A 20,968-nucleotide genomic window follows, 5' to 3' on the forward strand; every position below is an offset into this window, starting at 1 on the left:
TATAGGTATACTACCTTCCAAGCTTCCTTCTTAGGTCATTTTTTTAAACCTGCTTTTAAATAGAGAAGTCAAATGGGTTGCCTCTTCAAAGGTTAAGGGGAAAAAAACGAGTAAGGATACGTGCCTGCCTGTTTCCTTCGCTGTAGCTCCCAAACAGCCTGCATGGTTTTGCAGCAGCTTCTCTGTATATTTCTGTTGACAGAATAGATTAAAAATATCCAACTTTGTGTATAGTTGGAGGATGGGTACAGAAGAAATCAGCCAGTTCAGGCAAATCTGAAGTGCCAAAAAATACTAGTAAACTGAACGTTGGTGCTGTTAGCAGATTTTTAGTTATGAACTCCTGTATGCATCTTAGAAGCTAATATTTGAAATACGGTAGAGAAGCTCAACTTTCTTTTGTATTTTTGCTCTTCCCTCACAGGATCTCAGTAAAAGCCCTAAAACCATGAAAAAGCTGCTTCCCAAACGCAAGCCAGAACGGAAGCCATCAGATGAAGAGTTTGCACTGAGAAAAAGTAAGAAAGACTTGAATAAATGTCTGCATAGTACAAAGGCTGGAAATAACATCTGTTTAAATTTTGTGAGAATTAAATGTTCAGTCTAAGCAAGTCATCTGGTTTCCTCTCCCCTGTCAGGGGGATTTTACTCATTTTCGGTATTTGTATCACAATGGGATTAATTGCTTGCTAGAGTCTTAGTATTGAGTACAGAATTAACCTTATCCAAGGCCAAGTGAGAGACATCCATTCCAGTGGGTGTCTGTAGATTTTTAAAAAAATGTGTGTGCGGGGAAGATGGAAGTTGCAGGATGATGCACTGAGATTTATTCTGATCAAAATTTCTGCTTTGTGGTCTGTCAGCAGCACTGGCACTACATTCCTTTTTCTAATTTTTAATTGTAGCATGCAACTTTGATGTCAGTAAGTTTGGAAACTTTTTTAACTCCTGCCACTTAGATAATATTATTCCTTCTGCAAATAAGTAACTATTTTTGGTACCTTTACTTCTGGTGGCACTCATACCCTCTGTTCAGTTATGCTTCTACTCAAGCTAGTCATTTCAGGCTCCTTTGTAGTTGGTGGAGAGGTGCCTTTACAATGTAATTCATATTCTGAAGTGAACAACCAAACTAGGTCAGGTGAGGTGCCTGTTGAAGTGCCTTGTAAATTTGTGTGAATGAACGATTCAATTAGTTGTGCCACTAAAAGATAAGGAGCTTAAAATAGCTTGTTTTGACTGTGTTCGCATCTGAAAGCCAGATTCCTTTACTGCAACTTCTGCTTCTGTCTGTCCTTTGCTCATGAGCTTCTTAAGTTAGCATCTATGTGCCATGAGTGATGAATACATGAAGTATGTTACTGTAAACACTGTCTCTCGCCAACTTCTGCAGGGTTTGAAAGAAAAAGCTTGTCCTCAGGGCTGGTTCTCCTAAGGTGGAAGTGCTTCTGAGTGTGCTGTGACTTTGCAACAGCAAAGAGTTGAGGTAGTGGACGGACTGATCCTGTCTTTGTGGATGTACGGATGGAGGCTTTAGTTCAGGATAAGCTTTATTTTTATGATGCATGAAGAGGGTTCTCTCATGAGAAAGGATGAAAGACCCGTACCTGCATAGTAGCAGAGACCCTTCTATAAAGACAGCTTTTCAGGATTTCCCTCTTACTTCTTTTCCCTCGTTACTGGCATGAGGAAGATCAGACTTAACTTTAAAACAATAGAAAATAGGTTGTCTGTTGTTGTGCATTGTATTAACTCCATTCTAGCCGTGTCCTTAATACACACTGCATGGTATTTTAGGCCTACCTCACTGCATTCTGTGTGCATCATCTGTGTAGGTGTTAAGTAGCATGTATGTGGTAGCTTCTATTCAGAATAGTTTTGAAGCATGTCTGGAATATAGAAACCAAAATATCTGGAATATAGAAACCAAAGTTACTGAGATTTAAAAACACCAGTGAGAGCTGAACTAGTAACAAGCACTACATGGACACTAACTGTATTGGATGGTGTATTTATAAATGAGTCATGGCCCTCATTTACATGATGAGCTTCAGGGTATGTTGTTTATCTTAGTGAAAAAGTTTTATGGTCTACAAGAGGCTTCTTAAATATTTGAAATTGTCATCTGGCTGACACTATTTAAAAACTTGATTCTCTACCATGTCTTCAGAAGAATTATTGTGAACTGACCACATAAGAAGCATCCTTATTTAAATCTAACCATGCTCTTATAAACTGTTGTAGCTAAGTGCAGTTATGGTTCTCTATACTATGAAAGAAGTAATTTTTTTATAGTCCATTCAAGGTAACATTTGGAGAAGACTGTTCTCATCAGTCTCTTGCATAATAGAAGTTTTATCTTTAAAATGACACTTTTTTCATTCTGGGGAAAAGCCAGTAGTGACTTTTTTTTTTTTTTTTACCTAAGGAAATTGTTTTGACTTTTTTAAACATAATTTTGGAAAAGTTTCATACAGCATTACAGATTTTCTTGACTCTTCTAAATACACATTTTATACTTCTGTGGTGGTGGTGTGTTCTTTGTCTTTAATTTTTAAGGAGCAGGGAACTGAAATACCACTAGGTGGTTAATAAACACCCCAGTGTTTTCTCTAGTTAGATGTGATATTTTCAGTTACGTTTTAAGTATTCTCTGAAACTTGTCGAATGTGTGATATCAGTTTTAGGTGGACTTATATTTAGATCAAAGGTCTCCTTTCCCATAATTTTTTATTTCTAATGTTAAGCAATCCAAGAAGTTAGTTTGTAAATAAGGTTTCATTATTTGAATATAAGGAACATAAGGACAAAAAAAGCTCTCAACTTGGAAAGTAACAGTCTTAGTTTTCCAGTTTAGTTTCCATCACTAGAAACTCTTATGATGTAGCCATACTAGTTCCTTTCACTTCCCTGATATTACTGGCTGTACTATTGGAGAACAATATTGAATCATAGAATCACAAAATGGTTTGGGTTGGAAGGGACTTTAAAGATGACTCAGTTCCAACCCCCCTGCCATGGACAGGGATGCCACCCACTAGACCAGGTTGCTCAGGGCCTTGTCCAGCCTGGCCTTGAACACCTCCAGGGATGGGGCATCCACAGCTTCTCTGGGCAACCTGTGCCAGTGCTTCACCACCCTCTGAGTGAAGAACTTCCTCCTAATGTCTAGCCTAAATCTACCCTCTTTTAGTTAAAGGCCGTTATCCCTTGTCTTATTATCTACCCAAGTAAAGTGTCCCTCTCCATCCTTTTTAAAAGACCCCTTTAAGTATAGAAGTGAGCTCTCCCCAGAGCTCTCTCCACGCTGAACATCCCCCACTCTCTCAGATTTTCTTCACAGGACAGGTGCCCCAGCCCTCCGATCATCTTTGTGGCCCTCCCCTGGACTTGTTCTAACGGGTCCACATCTTTCTTGTGCTGACCCCAGACCTGGATACAGGACTCCAGGTGGGGCCTCACATGGGCAGAGCAGAGGGAAACAATCACCTCTCTCCACCTGCAGGCCACTCCTCTGTTGATGCAGCCCAGGATGCAGTTGGCCTTCTGGGCTGCAAGCACACACTGCTGCCTCATGTTGAGCCTTTTGTCCACCAGAACCCTGAAATCTCTCTCTGTAGGGCTGCTCTCAATGAGTTCTTCACCCAGTCTGTACTCCTGTTTGGGATTGCCCTGACCACATGCAGCACCTTGCACTTGGACTTGTTGAATCTCATGAGGTTCACATGGGCCCACTTCTCCGGCCTGTCCAGGTCCCTTTGAATGGCATCTCTTCCTTCTTTGTATCAACAGCACCACTCAGCTTGGTGTCATCTTCCCTCCTTACTGGGAGTCATCTGTTAATAAAGTGTCATATCAGATGTTGGAAGCTGGAGATTGAGTAGCTGTCAGGTGTAGTAGTAGATGTGGTAGGTGTGCATAGATGTAGCAATGATTACGGCACGTTTACTGAGAAGCGATGTAAGCCCTTTTAGGATGGGGGAGCGTAAAGCTGTACTTAAGTGTATTGGAAAACTTGTTTTTCACTCCAGATTAAATTAACACCCATTTTGTATGTATGAGACTTCAATGAAAGGGATGTTCGGTGGTTTTAAGCCAAAGGGTGTTACTTGCAGAAATACTTCATTGATTCTGGCATTTACTGTTCATCTCCCCACCCCCATGCCCCCACCTCGTGTCAGTGATGAGGAGCTTCAGTTCTGTTGTAGTTCTCCTTCGGCCTTTTCCAGTTCGTGGAGCTTCTCCAGATTCCCAAGGATATGTGGGCTGTGTTGAAAACTGCTATGTTAAATTAGCTTTATATCAGGCAGAGGAAACTAAATAAGGCATTTCAGCTGAGTGCCCTTACGATACTGATTACAGAAACGAAATACTTGTTTTGCTATGGTAATAATATAGTGCTGCGTTCTAACCACAACAAAATGAAATAATTTTTCCTGCCTTGAAGGAGAAATAACCTGCACTTGGGAATATCTGAATCTCTTAAACTGTGGGGTAGCTATGCCTAGTCAAGATGATTTCTTCAACAGTTAGCTTGTCCTGCCAAATCTTTTGACATAATAATATATAGCTTTGTGGTGGTGATAATAAATCACAAAAAATAAACCTAGATGCATTGGCTATAGTGCTATATCTTGATGTTAAAGGCAGTTCAGATTCATGCAGCAGAGAACCTGCAAGACTAGAGTTTTTTTTGGAATGAGGAACGCAGGAAAATGGTTTTAAAACAAAAAACCATCTTGACTTGCCCATGAAATCCTGGTTCCATCTAAACTACCAGTACTTCTAGATTAGTTTGACTGAAATTTCGCTCTTTGTTTCAAGTGAACAATTTGACATTTTCTATTGTTTTTTTCAGAAATGTGTTGGCTGTGGACCTATATTAAAAAAAAAAAAATGCAATGTTAAGTTCGAATGGTTAGATTTATTTATTTTGTGTAGTAATGCTGTTAATTTCTTAACATCTGGGAAGTTGAATGTACTCCACTTTTCATAGATACAGTTAAGTGGTAGTGGCACATTACTGCACACTGGGCTGAAATTGTGCCAATGTATTTTTTTGTTTAATTTTCAGTATAATGCTGTTTACCTTTCAGGGTAAATCTGAGTCATTTGCAAAAGCCAAAAGCTGTCAAGATTTCTTCTCTTTGAATTATATTTGGTTCCTTCATTTCTTTGATAACATGAAAGAATAACTGTTTTTCAGTTTACCAGCTGTTTGATTTGAAATCAGAGATATGTCCTATGCAAATTTACATACTCAGAAAATTTCTTCGATGTATGGGTAATTTCTGTGACTTGTATTTTGTCTTTTGTTGTTTTAAACATCTTGGAATAGTATTTTCATTTTTTAAAGTTCTTGTTACTTTTGGTTATTGAAGCTTGATTTTTTTGAAATAATTAAGAGAATTTTAAAAGGTTGATTAGGCTGAACTTTGGTCCCAACTGAAATATGTAGTATTCAGCTTTGAACAAACAGGATTTACAAAGGCTTGTCTGTATTAAGAAACATATATCCATGTTTAAAATTTTATTTTTCCCATTGATTCTAGGTACAGCTGCTTTAGAAGAAGATGCTCAAATTCTTAAAGTCATTGAAGCATATTGCACAAGTGCCAAAACACGTCAGACACTAAATTCAAGTAAGTTAGAAAATACTGAAATGACTGACTAAACCACAGATCAGATAGTTTGCAAAGAAGAGAAGTGTAGTGTCAATGGTCTCAGAACTCTGCAAATTGCAAGCTGGACCTGGAAGAAGTAATAATCTGGTTTTTGCTTAATAAGTATTGGAAGCCAAGGTCCATGGTTAGAGATTATAGTTCTTTAAGTGTTGATTTAAAACAAAGACAAAGTGACTAGTTGTCATGGTTTAAAATTGCATAAAACCTTCACCAATGAACGAGGGGTTTTGAGGCATCTGTCAACAGTTGCTTGGTATGTTTTTCGATAAATTTCAAGAAGCTGGTAAGTAGTGAGGAGGAATGAAGAATAGTCATAATTTTGGAGGAGTATATTTTTTTTTTGACCTGTTCAACAAAGACTTACGGTACAGAAAATGATATGGTATTTTATTGCCACCAGTTGTTTTTAGTATTAATTGCAAATTTTAATCCCATCTCATAATTTCAGGAGAAACTGTTCTCAGAGCTGTGTTGCTTAAAGCCATTTGTAGTTTCTCAGATCAATACCTAGCTTATTGAAAACCTGTAATGTGTCTCTGGGGTCCTACTTCCTTTAATCCAAATCAAGGTTGCCATGTGGAGTTCCTCTGTGTTGTAAGTAAAACACTGCACAAAGCAGGGGAGTCCACCAGCACGTGTTCCACTTACACAAGGAAGGAGGAAATGCCGTTGGGTTTGTTCCAATTTGCACAGTTTTTGCACCGTTGATTAAGGATTTAATTCAGATATCCTTGGAACACAGTATAATGGAACATAACTTTAATGGGAAATTTGGCTTGTTCTGCTGTTGTCAGGAATTAGAAGAGTGGACATCATAGACTCCTTGTCCACTAAATTGATTAAATTTCCAGTAGTAAACACTGTTACTGCTACCACACGTCTCTGTGCCTGTTTTGCTTCCAAGCAAAAGCACTTTGAGACTTCTCAGTTTTCAGTATAAAATATACTTGCAAACATAGTTTATGGATTTTCCTAATAATGTTCACTTACTATTATCACCTTGAATAATTACAGCTATTATGTAATTCATATGTACTTTAAAATGGGAATATGACCTCATATTAGACTTCTAAAATGTTTTGAATAATAGCAACAACCTCAATTTTAACTTTTTGTTCTCAACAATCTGTAGGTCTCCAAGGTGATAAAATTGCCAGTTTCGTAAATCAGCTGCTATTACGTCATTTTTGATTAATATTGACCTATTTTCTAGTGCTACAGTCATTACAGTAGTGTGCCTAATTGGATAAAAGGAAATGAATGTGATCAAAATCCTGAAGCTATACTGTTGTTCCAACCAAAATTAAATGAGATGATTGCTGTTCAATGTATTGATTGTGATCTGTTGGTTATATCCAAGGATAATGTGACAAGAAATGGTTGAGGAAACACTTGCACCTGCACAATATTGTGTGTGTGCAGATACATAATGGATATGATTTTTTTTGCTTTTTTGCCTATTTTTTCCTTTCTATGTATATTTAAGAAATATACATAGTGCAGTAGGTATCATTGCATACATCAGAAGTCAGCAGCTTTTATTTGCTCCTAATTGCAGCAAAAACTATGATTTTTTTGATTAAGCACATGGCTGCTTTGTTTGGAAAGAAAAGTGCTGTCATCTAAGACATCAGATTTCAGAAGATCCCTTTGTAGATTAGGATTGGTAAAGAGGGGAAAAATGATGCTGCATTGCTTCTGTGGAAGCAGCAGTCAGTATAGACCAGAAAGAATTTCCTGTTGTCAATGAAATATGCCACTTCTTTACTTTTACTTCACTTTTACTTCTCTGTTAATATTCTGCCCAGCCCTCACAGCACTGTGGCATTTCTTCTAGCTGCACCTTAATCCAAAGCCCCAGGGGTGCTACTTTTGGCAACGTCCATTCAGCGTAGCTGTGGCACCACTGCACACTGGAAAGCATTAGAGGTAGCAGAGCAACTTTTTTTTTTTTTAATTGCTGGAGTGGGGAAGATGTAGGAATTAGTTTGGTGAGACATGGAAATAAAAGAACAGTTTCACTATATTCTGCTTGCTTTACATTTCTGCTCCAAATGTGGGCTTAAATATTTTGCAGTGTCATACAGATTGTGGCTAATAATGTGGCCACTTACATGGTTTTAGTCCTTAGATATTGCCAGGCTTAAAAAAACAACACACACACACACAAAAGCAAAGGCAGGGGGACAGAAAGTGTTCTTAGTTACATCTGTCTGCTACCGTCGACATCTTCAAGTTTTTAACTGGGAAGACCACTTCAGGTAGAGGTCTGTAGGAAGAGGTGTGTGAGGGGACAGGATGGATCAGTATGTTGCTGTTAGCCTATTTGCCCAGTTTTTCTCTCAGTCCATTTTCCACTTGGTTAACGAAATAACAGGGCTACAGGCACAGAAAGGCTTTAGTTTGTCAGCCCCTTCCAGGGGGTACAGGATGGTGCCGCTGATTTAGAAAGTCAGCAGCCCTGCTCTGCATGAGAACCTTTGCTTTTCCCCCTGCATTTTCCTCTTTGTAGTGTTGACACAAGCACTTATGTGGCTGTATTGTGAGCTGGTAGGGAAATTATTTAACTGCCTGAAAAATAAACTTGCAGGGTTAGTTTTCATCTGAAACAGTTCCCTGACCTGGTTCACCAAGCAGCTGTACAAATGACTGTGTCATTGCAAGGGAGGGAAAGGATGGAGGTATGTATTTGTGATGGGGAAGTGGCTATTGTTTTGCCATCCAGCACTGGACCGTGCTGGTGTACTGTGTTTATTGCTCTGTCCCGAATCAGATTGCCTCCAGACCACAACTGTCTCCGTACTTGAAAAGAATCAAACTCCTCCTTCCAAAAAATCTACCCTCAAACGAGATTTTGGTTTCTGAAAATTTTCAACTGAGGCTGCTTAGAAGCTTAAAAAAGACTTGCCAAAAATTGTATTGTAACAGTTCAAAAATTATTGCAATGAGCTTAATTTATACCTAAAACTTATATCTGAACCCCAAACAAATTAAAATTAAAAAAAAAAAAGCTTTGGTGCCTTTTTAACAATATTTTCTCTTTTCCTTCTCTTCCCATCACCTTTTGCTTTTATTTCATGTGTTTGGTTGTGGCTATTCCTTACGTTCTCCTCCTCATCCCACCTCTGCCTATCCACATCCACCATTTCATTTCACCTATACATCCTTAGCATGGCAAGGCACTGACCTGATGCATAATCACGTCTTGGCTGATGATGACCAATCAAGTCTAGACTCCTTGGGTCGTCGCAGTAGTCTTTCTCGTTTGGAGCCTTCAGACCTCTCAGAAGACTCTGACTATGACAGTATATGGACAGCCCATAGTTACAGAATGGGGTCTACATCTCGTAAGAGCTGTTGCTCATATATCTCTCACCAGAACTAATGCACTTCTGAGCTTTTTCTTAACAAATGCTTGTTGTATCACAGCCTGCTTTTCTTAGATGTTTTCTTGCTGTTCCTTGTCTCTTTAATGTGATATTTTAACAACTTCTGAGGGGGCTTCTGAAACTTCAGTTATACCTGGTGGAAGGCTCTATTGCCAATTCAATGCACATACAAATAAGTCATTCTAAACAGTGTATATCCTATCAAGGATGATATTTCTTGAGGGTTTTTTAAGTGACAGATACTAATTTGTAGCTCTGAATGGTCTTTTCTTTTGACTTGGTCAGTGTAGCAACAGGTCCTTTCTTTTTTTTTCCTTTTTGGATACAGCACGTTTTTGTATTTTGTACTGAAACCATACTGGTTTGTGAGCTGAGTGCCAGCAATATGGAAATACTTCAGTGGTAGTTGTTGAATTTTCTACATATTAACAAAATACAAAGCTGGTAGAGTAAGAAAAATACGGTTTAAAAATAAACAGTACAAGAGCTGTAAAAAATCATTCAGATATTCACGTATCTGGCCCATTTGTTTGGAGAAGCGTTTGCTAATCCATATTTTTTTTTCTGTTTTTATACTGCTGTCTTTTCCTCATTGCTTAGACGTCTATATGAAGGATCGCACTGCTCTCCCTCGCCCCCAGTCTGGCACTTCTCATGAAAACCCGGCAGTCCATGCTCATTACATGCAGTGTTTTGATAATGTCATATTACCTATGGTCATATTGTCACTTTACTGTATGCAGTAGTGTGGCAGCAAAGAGGGTTTAGATGTTTACTTGCCTGTTAAAATGCACAGCTGTCAAGTGACCATTCTTCTTGAAAAGACGAGCTGAAAATGGTTCCCCAGATGAAAGCTCAAGTGTTCAACATCTGAAACTCTAGGTACAACTGCAATCAAATTGGCTTGTATGAAGTTCTTAAAAACAGAATGCTTGCCTTTTTTTTTTTTTTTTTTTTTTTACTGTTTGGAGCATGTCTGTTACAGATTTTATTGTCTTGTAACTTCTCTCATGAGCAGGTTTGTTTTCAGCAACAGCTCTTCACTTACAATTGTGTTGGCATTTCAGAGAACTGTGACACCTTATACACAGCTGGTGGTCTTGAACCTGCATCTGGGGCATGACGAGGGTGAAGTGTGTGTTCTGTCTTGTGGATAATGCAATTGGGATTGAAACAAAATGTTTTCCAAATCTTCATTAGCATGAGGGAAAAGCGTATGATCGAAGGACAGAAATAGTTCTCATTTTCACCAGGATCCCTGGATGCAATTCCTTTATCCTTTTCCAAGTGTTATCCAGTGTTCAGGTATTAGCCTAGGAACAAATTCAGAGTAGTCATGATGCAACTAACTGCTGCCTGGGAACTCGATCACACTGTTATAAAGTTTCCCGGTAATTAACATCTTCCTGCAGGTTACGTGATCAGAAAGTTAGTAATTGTTAGATATGAATGATTCCAGAAGGTGATCAGCATGGAGAAGCTAGTTCAAAACAGCTTGATTTGCATTTCATCTTGCATTGTTTGGTCACCTGCTTAATTCTTTGTTGTTGTTGTTTGTATTAAAAAAACGGACTAACAAAAGCAGCAATGCTTACTGAAGAGAATTTTCAGGGGTGTATCTTACTGGAAGTCATGCAAGTTCCTGGTCATTAAGTTAGTATATATTTCAAACTTTTTCCTAAGTGGAGGAGTATTGCATAGAGAAATGATGCAAGTATGTGTGCTCCATACCATTCCACAGTGCATCTGTAAGCCACTTCACTTCCCCTTTTCCTTTTGAGTTTTTGTTTTACATATATGGAAAGTATGGATTTTTTTTTCCTGTTGAGCTGTGGTGTTCTAGTTAAGTAATGTTTTCTGCATTGGATAAATGATAGTTCTTTTTATGTCTGTTTCATGTTACAGTGTAAATATGAGTTTGAAATACAGTTGCTGCACTTGAATTTCCTAATCACACAATGTTTTGTTGTCGAGATCCGAAGATTTTATTGACTTTCTATGCACCAAAGCTTTGACAGTTTACCACCATTAATTATTGTAGCATTTAAGTCATTAACTTGGATCATAATTATGCTCTTTCATATTAACGTTGTTACGCGTTTAAATCGTTTGGTGTCCTCAGTGTTACAGGCCACTCGCTATTGTGAACTGATCAGGCGTATTACTACACCACGCTTAAAAAAAATGCAATGTGGAAATGGTGGTATTCGGTCCAAAGGTTCAGTGTTTCTATTTTTGTGGAACTTCAGTCATGGTAATAATAGTACCTTCTGTTTATGCAATTCTGTAAAATATATGTGTACAGTTACTGAGATACTGGAAGGATGGAGAATCTGAGTTAGAAGGTAGGTTCAAGCCATTGTCAGCCCCTCCTCAAACGGCTTACACAGTGTTCCCCTAAGTTAGTATTTGCCATAAATCGAAGCCAACCAACATGAATTGGGTGTTTTGCATAATCCTGCCAAAACACAGTAATGTGTACATAGTGACGTACAGCATAGAAAAAAATTATATATGGTGCACTTCATTTGTGAATGGGAGAAGCCATCTTCAGTAGGTGACTGCCTTTTGGAAATACAAAATGGATGTATATCTGAATGTTGCATTGTACTGTACAGTATGCATATTGTTTGTGGTTGCATATATCAATTAAGTGTTTTGTTTTATATAAAAAGGACATCTGTTATGTACAGTTGAAATAAATTTTGCATTTGCTAGACTGTGACTTTAATATTTAATTATTGCACAGGGGGAAAGGACAGCATAACTTGTAACTTAACATATTGCTCCCTATTCTCCCCATGCCTTCTTTTTCCCTCCCCCTCTCCTTAGAGGAATCAAATGCTGAAGTGAAAAAGCTTTTTTGACATAAATGTATAATCTTTGTTTAATGTAATTGACAACTGCAGGAAATTCCGTGTAACGGGAAGTATGTATCCTCTTTATTTTTAAATGAAATGGCAAAAATGAGTGAAGTGACAAAATTTCTGAAGAGTTAAAATGTTTGTTTTTGTTGCCTCCTCCCCTCCCTCCCAATTGATTTTTCTTTTTTTGAATTGGTGTATTTTCAATAAAAGCACAGTTGATTTTTTTGTACAATTTAAAACATACTACAGGTCCTATTGTCACAGATAAAGTGTATAAATTGGATATTTATTTCTAAAACCTTACATATTTTCATGATAAAATATTTGCAATGTTTTTCTCTTTAAAGCAAGTCTTCTTGTGTTCCTACTTAAGATATTTGTTTGAGTGATTTAAAATAATAACCTAATACTAAAATATCGCTAATGGAACAAAAATATAATCTAATTCTCTTACATGTAATATTTTTTGCTATGACTTCAGCAACTCTAATTTTTGTCCTACAGCCCTCTGGTTTCTTTTTTTATTGCTTAGTGAAATGTAGGAAATCTTGAGGGATGATCTGCCACTTCAGATGATGTATCTGTCTTTCAAAGTCTTCATTCTGTTCTTAAGAGACTCAGGTTTGCACATGGAACTGTATGTTTGTTTCAGTCTATTTTTATTTTAATCATCAAAACATTTTGCTGTAAACTGGCTAGATCTGTCATCTGAGTCATGTGGGGTTCTTTCCTATTTGTGTACCACTACTAGTGAAAAAGAAAGAAAGAAGCTTCATGCCAAACCTTTTTTTTGCTACTCCCAAGAGTTTGCAAAAAATGGTGTATCTTATACAGTGTGCTCAAGTTTGGCCTGATGTTTGGTTTCGATTTTCTTGCTATCTGCACAAGATATTAAAGGGCTCCCTTTTGACTTTTGACAGATCTATAGCATGCAGGATTTCTTGTTTACAATACTTCAGTCTCAACATACACATTTTTGGGAGTTTGGGAGCACCATTTTTAGAATTCTTCACACTAGGACTTCATCAAACACACTAGGACTTCACCAAAGAGTCACTGAGAAAGAGAAGGTTAACTTGGAAGGTCTGCTCATCCACTTTAGCATCTTGAATCTAACTAATACAATGAAGAACTGAGTGTTTAAAATAGCAAGTAATACTTATTTTTTTCATCACTTGCTTCCACAGGAAAATGACATGTCTTTTCTATATAACAGTGGCTAACTTACCTAGAAAAACAATTTGTATTGCACATATTTGTCTTTCAGTGGCAAGTCAGACTTCTGCCTTTGAAAGTCCAGGAAGTAATTTTGAAGTTTCCTAGCCTTTGAAGAGCCTATTAAAGTTGGTAGAAAAAGGGCTGCATAGTTACAAATACTGTTTCTCTTTTTTTTTTTTTTTTTTTTTACATTTATTGTGGCTTTATAGTGAAGAAGACTCCAGTTTTTACAAGCTGTGCAGAAGAAACATTGCTGATGGCCTGAAATTATGCCATGCATTTTTTGGTGAAGTTAACCACCATCACTATGGGTCTAATTTCAGTATCTTAAATTAGGAACCTCACAGTTGCAAGAAGAAGGCAAACTTTCAGAGAACATCACTGAAAGTACCTTGGTTGAGCCTTGTCCTCAAAATGGCCAGCTGGAGGAAGGACCCCAGTTCTTGTCCGACTCTGAGGAGAGCAGGCTTTTAAATGAGACCCTGAAGTTGGCAGTTTGAAGTAGTTGAAGCAGATACCCACCTCCATATTACTGTTGGCTTAATTGGTTCCTAGACAGACAAGGTCTCTGAACATAGGCAAAGATTTGATACTTCAAGTGAAAAGGTATCAGAATTTCATCCCCCTTCTTTTCCTTCACTCCTGCCTGCTACGCTAAGGTCTGTGCACAGCTTCCAGGCTCTCTTCACATGTCTGCTGAAAGACTGAGACTGAAGGACCGGACTGACTGCCAGCACAGCTCCAGTTGTGGCAGGAACCTGTCGTGTGGCAGGAACCAGTGTGGTACCATATGAACCTTTTTTTTTTTTTTTTAAGATGTCACGCTCCCTTTGCAGGAGTGAATAAAGAGTTGTGGTTACCCAGTTATGCTTGCGACCAGACATGCTGAGAACCCCTTTGGCATTCAGTCTGCGCTCTAGCTTCTTTTTGTTGGGTGTTGAGACTGACTTCCAGGGCTAGGAGTGATGTTTTTGCCAGTTTTGGATGGAGATGATCTGAATTTCTGATATGAAGACATACAGACACATTAATATCCAAACAGATTTCAGCTTCTTTCCAGGTATGCACAGAACTGCTTGCCAGTGTGGCTCATGAGGCCGAGAAGGGGATCAGACACTGAAAGCTAGAAGCAGCAGTCTGCTACTGACAGGCCTGCCCTGTAGGTCCCTTGTACCACGTTACACAGTGGGTGCTGCTAAGGTCTCTAGCCCTGGTGGGCTATGGTGCCACGTTAATCGCTTTACTCTATGCGTTTAGCAAACAGCCTCAATTTAGTGTTGGTGAAAAGCATTGAGACTTTGTTCTCCACTCTAGGGCTCTGAAATACTAATACTGAACAGATACCTTTACTTGATTGATGGTATTTAATTGATAGAAACTTAGTTGAACCACGTCCACAATGGTTTTGAGTTTTGCCTTTGTCTTTGCTATTCTACAGACCCCAGTGGGGGTATCTCAGTCTTCCAGAACCTCAGATTTGAGTTTCCCTGTTGGAAAGTTATGGCGACTTCCTTGATTTTTGCGCTCCACATCCTTTCCTTTCTCATTTCCTTCCCCCAAAAGCGTCCTCCAAGAAGTCAAACCAAACCAAACCTGTGTTGTAACGCTTGGGATGGTTGGCTTTTATTTCTTCTTTCCCCTCCATTGTTATTTTTAAACTACTACTTTTGGTTGGTTTGTCTTGAGGTGTTTTAGGGGCAGAGTTTTTGGAGGCCAGCCTGAACATTCTCTTTTTGCCTCTTTGACTTGTGGTGACACGACCCGGTTTCACTACAAGTCAAACAGTTAATACCATTCAGCACAAAACTTGCAAATTTGAGATTGACAAAGGGCAGGTATGGCAACCTGAAGCAACTCTCGAGTCTTCTGCATGAAAACATGGAGTACTTCTTGAGGATGGGAATACTTCTTGAGGATTAAGTAACTTGCAACAACTTCTTGAGCTGTCCTACAACTTCTTGAGCTGTCCTTTTAGTTTAGCTCTCTGTACAGGCTCCCCTGTGCTGTGATGCAGCCCTCTCCATGTCCTAAAGCTGCAGCTTCTAAAGCTCTTTGGAGAGAGACGGTCACTCGGAGTATAGTCACAGAGAAACGGGGGGAGGCAAAGGGTGTAGTTCTGGCAATATTGCTGGGCGCTAGTCATGAGGTGACACTGCTTGCAGTTCATCCTGGATGTGTACTTGCCTGAAAATGCATCTTTAAACAAAGCAAATGAAACAAAAAGAGGTAATCTAACTACTGTGCATGTATTCCTTAGATGACAGGATCCTGCTTTGTTGCAGGATATGTAAACCTTTAAGTTAGCAACTGCTTGTGAGGTTTAAAAAGACACTTTGCATTTGTGCAGTCAGTGAAGCTGAGGGTAGGACCTGCGATGTCCTGAATTCCACAGTAGTTGATATGCTGTGGCACAGAAAGGTCAGTGCAGTTCACATCAGCAGTTTACATCACGTAAGTGTGTACGTGTACTGTGTGGTGGTCTCCTTGTGTGTAAAATGTTGGCGGATGTTTTGTTTTTATGAAGCTGTCTATGCTGTGTCTCGGCAGTATGAAGTGTTTACTGTGCTGTGCTGCACGTGCATCAGGATATGCTAGTGTAGACATCTCTTTCACGTGGGTGTGTGTATATAACCTTACAGTTAGGACGTACTGTTGTTTTTTTAAAGCTGTCTTCTCCATGCTCTTTCTGCATTTGGCAAGGACCCATGTTACTCTGACCAGGCAAAGACAGTTGGATGCATCTCTGTCCGGAGATAAATATAATGCGTTGCTCCATCTTTGGTTGAGGGGGACATGGGTGAGAAACACGTGGCACTTCTCTCTCTTTGCTTGGAGTCTCCCTGAGCACACGCTAGGCTGAAGCGGTCAAAATTGGTACAGAGACCCGAAATTTAGTGATCTGGTTTAGCTCAATGTTGTGTTACGTCTTGGGCAAATAAAACCCAGCAGTAACCAATTAACTGAAATAAACAGAAGGCAACTTTTTTTCCAACTGAAGATTGATAGTGCAAACGAGGAAACGTCCGTGAGCCTCATTTGCTGAGCTTGTCCTGTAGGTTGCTCCTTCCCAGCAAAATGGGGGGGTGAGGGTATTTTTTTGGAAAGGATTTGTTCACTTGGCAAGATCAAGAACTTACGGCTTTCAAGGACGAGATTCTGTTCTCAAATATGCAGTTATCTTTATTCCACAAAACTTGACTGTCGGGTACTGATATGTTTGATCTTTGCTGTTACCTTAAGGAAACTTTTCTTTGTTAAAGAATGTTTGCCATTGCTAAAACCAGTTAAATGAGCTTAACAAGTACTGCAAAACTGTGTTCCCTACAAGCTTATTGTTCAGAACTCAAGACTGCAGCTGTTAAGGAAGTTAGGATTTTTCAATGAACTCAATTTCTATGTGTTTAGATTATATAAACGTTTTATATATTTATTATTATGAATAGTAAAAGAGAAGCACTGTTAACACAACTGTTCAGCCGGGGCTATCTCCTGACACATGTAGTCCTGTAGTACCTACCAACTTGTTCAAACTGCTAGAATAAAGGCATTCCTTGTTAGTGAAAACTCAGCACATTAGGCACACGTACCTTGCTTGTTAATACTCGTATCTTGGTTAAAATATATAGGAATTTTAATGCCTTACCTGCTGTGTTTGAATTCTGAACAAATGCTTAGGTAGCAATTCACAGCCCTCTTAAAAATGCTTGTAATTTATTGCAGCCTAACTAAGTAATGTTTCTAGAATGCATGCTTTATGTACGTATGGATGGACGAGCATCTCTGAGCAGCAGATTTTCTATTTAGAGCTACACCACTAGAATTTGTGTGAATTATCTTGATGTTAAAAATTGTAATTGTAGAAAATGTTCTGAAGATTTTAGAATGTTTTGAGATTTTTGTTGTTAAACCATTAAGTACGTTATTAATGTTTCAAATACGAACTATTTTATTTATTATAGGACTAGAAGACAGTCTTAAAGTGTATGTGCATGTGTGTGTCTATGCAGACACACAATTGTGGTGTTTATGGTGTTCTGGGGAAAGGGTTTTTAACTTTCTTCTGTTGCTGTATCATTTTATATAGCTATTCTGCTCCTTACTGATAGAATAATTGGTTTAGGGTGGCATTATGTCATGGATTTGTATTGTGTGAGATCAGAATCTGTCCTTGAGGCTTAAATTGCTGCTTCTTGAATGCATGTATCTTTCTCTGACTCAGCTATGTTGATTTGTATAGATTTTACTGATAGTTGACCAGTGCACACCGTTCATTGAACTGGGTAGCATCCCCACCAATAACACAGAAGTTGTCATCACCAGGATAGAAATCTCAGACAATGCTTATTTTTGTTATAAGGCTGTGGATTCAAATGTGAAAAAAGGTGTCAGTAAGCTGTGTATGTAGAGGGAAGGGGAGAAATTGAAAGTGATGTACCTTGGTCATGCAGGTGTGTCATGCAATGAATGAAATAATAACCTTTAAAATTTCCCTGACACTGTCTGCAAGTTTCTCATTATGTAATTTATTTTTACAACAGGTTCCCGCAAAGAATCAGCTCCTCAAGTCCTGCTTCCAGAAGAAGAAAAAATTATTGTAGAAGAAACTAAAAGTAATGGTCAGACTGTTATAGAAGAGAAGTAAGAGAACATTTAATGAATGATGGATTAAAACAGTAAACTTTGCACTTTTCTTCCTCCTTCCATCTCCTTTTGCAATAGTATGTGTATGGTACATTAGTAGTAAGGGACAGAGTTGTCCGGAGTGTGCTGCCAGTCCTTTAAGTGCAGTTGGCCCTTATTTAAATGCTTGTTGCCTGGCTTCTGTGTATGGTACTCAGTTTATTTCTTCTGTGCCAAGAAGTGGTACGCTTCACCTGTAAATAGTTTTTACTTGTAAGTGGCCCTATAGCACTAAATTGTTGTAGGGTTTCAATATTAAATTGGCGTTGTCTTTTTAGTTTGTCTGTGGTGTAATTCTGTTTTCTTTTGTTAAGGTGTATGTCAGAAATGAAAAATGATTCTGTTACAGAAAGCAATAATATAGGAACCAGTCTAGGTCTGTATGTGTTTGAGAGCTGTATCCTGTCACAGAAGCTGCTAGCACATCCTTGCTGCTTCCTTGCTGCCAGGAAGGATTAATGAATGTAATCAAGATAAGAGAGAATTTTTAATGCAAATTTGAAATTAGCTCTTAACTGTTTTTTAATGCTTTTCATTTAGCAGTTGTTTAATAATATATTTAGATGTTTTCCTGAAAACCTTGTAACAGTTGATCTTTTTTCATTTTAGAAGCCTTGTTGACACAGTATATGCGTTAAAGGATGAAGTTCAGGAGTTAAGACAGGTTGGTAACTTGCTACTTTAGAGCAACACGGAGAATGGGAAGATGGCATGTTATAAAAAAAGTACAGCTTGTAAATTGATTCAGTTTGCCAGGAATTAACTTGTATTTTGGGCTAGATTAGAAACTCTGAGATTCAGTTTTAAAAGTAAAATATAGCAATTTAACAAAAATACCTTCTTCTGTGGTTGTCATCAAAGGGTTGGAGCATCAACCTATGAGAGAAGCATGACATACACCCTCTCTAGGGGACTTACTAAGCTCTGTCTTGTTTATATTGGGATGTTACAAGTTTTTAAACATTTAAAGTATTAAATCCAGTTCTGGTGTGTCACCAGCAAAATAAGCGTATAGAGACTGAAATAGCATTCTTGGAATGGATAATTGTAGTAGTATAAGTGTCTGGGTTTACTTAGGTCTTTATTTACAGCCTTCCAGTAACCTCCTTCAAATCAGTTTCTAAAACCTCTCCTTTCTGGAGATGGAGTTCTTTTCACTAACTATCACATGCTCTTTTTAATGAGGGATAACCCTAGCTTAGGTTGCTCGTTTTTCTCATCGGAAATTGCACTAGATCACACCTGACTTGCTGGCATGGTAGTTCTAGCTTATGTTTTAAATACCAAATGAGTAGTTTTAATTTTTTTTTTTGACAGGACAGAGCCTGTTTAAACCATATTTGTGCTACATATTCATTGTTTAATGTGTAGGCAAAATAGGTGAATTATCCTCGTTCTCCAATGTGTAAATTTGCCAACTGATCTTAATTGACCTATTGCTCAAGATCATCTTTGACTCATAAAATCTTCTGTGTTAAAGTAAAAAGCATTTGTATTCAAATTACTTCAGTTTGGGGGCCGTAAATGTGAATCTGAATTCTTCGCCCATCTGTAACCGTGCCCAGTATTTCTAAGGATGTCATGCCTATCCCTTGAAATAGGACAGTTGATGTATTAAATACTTATTTTTTGCTGTTTTCAGGATATGCCGAAACATATATATCTTAGGTTTGATGTGATTTTGACAGTATTTTTAGAAACACAATTCACTTAATACAGCCAGAAATAATAACCCACTAATTCTTCTGTGGCATGGCTGCTGCTGTACAAAGGGTAAAAGTGCTGCCTCACTGAGGCCCTGCAGATCTCTTTGTGGCTGTAAACAAAACGTCACCTTCTCTTGAAGTTCATACAACAGCTCACTTCCCTTGAGCCTCTCCAAATACACTCTTCATAATCTGGCATCTTCTAAAGCCAAGACCTTTTACAACCTGGCTTCATTTTCTTGTACATTAGGAATCTCAGAAGCATTTATTGCCCTGCTGCTTTTTTGTTTCTGACTGGAGAAGTGGCAAAAATAATCGCTGGGCTGGGAAGGTCCCAGATGACCCAGGAGTTCATGGATAAAAGCTGTCCGGGAGTATATGGTGCACTAGCTGGTGTAAATCCCAGACTGGCTGTTGGTAAGGGTTGGCCACAAAGTGAGATTCCTCCTGGAGCAGCCACCATCAGTCATTCATCACTGTTGTCCAGCACTTTAACAGTACAGTCCTGAATTGGCAATAAATAAGTGAAAATGAAATTGTCTGTATCTACAAGAAGAGATTGAAACTTCTGAGTTTCTCTTGAGGAGAGAATGGAGTTGAGGAGTCCCATTCTGTTTCTAGACATTTCGGTAAATGACAGCTGATGGGAGTCCAGTGGGACCCCTGGATTGCAGACCTGTTCTGAGTTAAACACCCCTAGGCTCTTTTTGGGAGCCTTGTCTCATCTTCTGGTTGCTTCCCCACTGTTGCCAGGATCACCTTGTCCACTACTGGATTAAGGCATGTAAGCATTTCTGTGGTTTGGTCAGTAGCATCCTTTTACAGTCTTGTTGGTGGTGGTGTTTCAATATTATCTGGGGTAAAACACTGAGATCTGACTCAGTGCACAGTGCTGGTGCTTCTTGCAATTTAGACTCATCTTAGATCGTCTGGCGTAAAGCTTAGTTACTAAACACTTCTCAGAGAACACAGTGGTTTTCAAGGTATTCCTTTCAAACTGTTTGCTTTCCCAGTGAAACAAGTTAATTTGTGTTAAGTTTTCAGATGCTTTTCTAAGGTTGTGAAAGTAATTATATTCCCAGGAGGCTCTTAAAGGGATACTTAACTCTCCTATTTCTGCTCCGTTCCCCTTCTCCATTAACAACAGACACTACTGTTCATGGATCAGCTTTGAGCAGAAGAATTCAAGATTATTGGCCATCTGTTACTAGCAGTAGCATTCGGAAGGACCCATAAGTAAAAATACAAAATAGCTCAGTCTCCATTTGGTGGTTTTTGTTTTATTGTGTGAAGTAATTGTGTAACTTGTGAAATGTTAATAGAAGGCTATCCTTTTGAGCAGCCAATAACAGGCTTACTGAGAAGAGCCTTCAGAATTTGTAATTGAAAGTATATGCCTGGTCAGAAAAGATCTCTCTTTAAAA

The 20,968-nt window shown here is 38.5% G+C and overlaps 1 protein-coding gene across 5 annotated transcripts in view; it reads left to right on the forward strand.

Moving 5' to 3' along the window:
- The window catches only part of ARHGEF7 (Rho guanine nucleotide exchange factor 7), a 118,959-nt gene that overhangs the window by 94,755 nt on the left and 3,236 nt on the right, over positions 1-20,968 (forward strand). For 4 of the 5 annotated variants that reach the window (XM_035318168.1, XM_035318194.1, XM_035318186.1 and 1 more), the window contains 5 exons: positions 425-518; positions 5,553-5,642; positions 8,855-9,031; positions 17,697-17,796; positions 18,448-18,502. In XM_035318168.1, coding sequence (XP_035174059.1) covers positions 425-518; positions 5,553-5,642; positions 8,855-9,031; positions 17,697-17,796; positions 18,448-18,502 — 516 coding nt within the window. The remainder of the gene's footprint in view (positions 1-424; positions 519-5,552; positions 5,643-8,854; positions 9,032-17,696; positions 17,797-18,447; positions 18,503-20,968) is intronic. The other variant, XM_035318177.1, reaches the window with a different exon arrangement.

Source organism: Oxyura jamaicensis, chromosome 1 (genome assembly GCF_011077185.1).
Source record: "Oxyura jamaicensis isolate SHBP4307 breed ruddy duck chromosome 1, BPBGC_Ojam_1.0, whole genome shotgun sequence".
NCBI lineage: Eukaryota > Metazoa > Chordata > Aves > Anseriformes > Anatidae > Oxyura > Oxyura jamaicensis.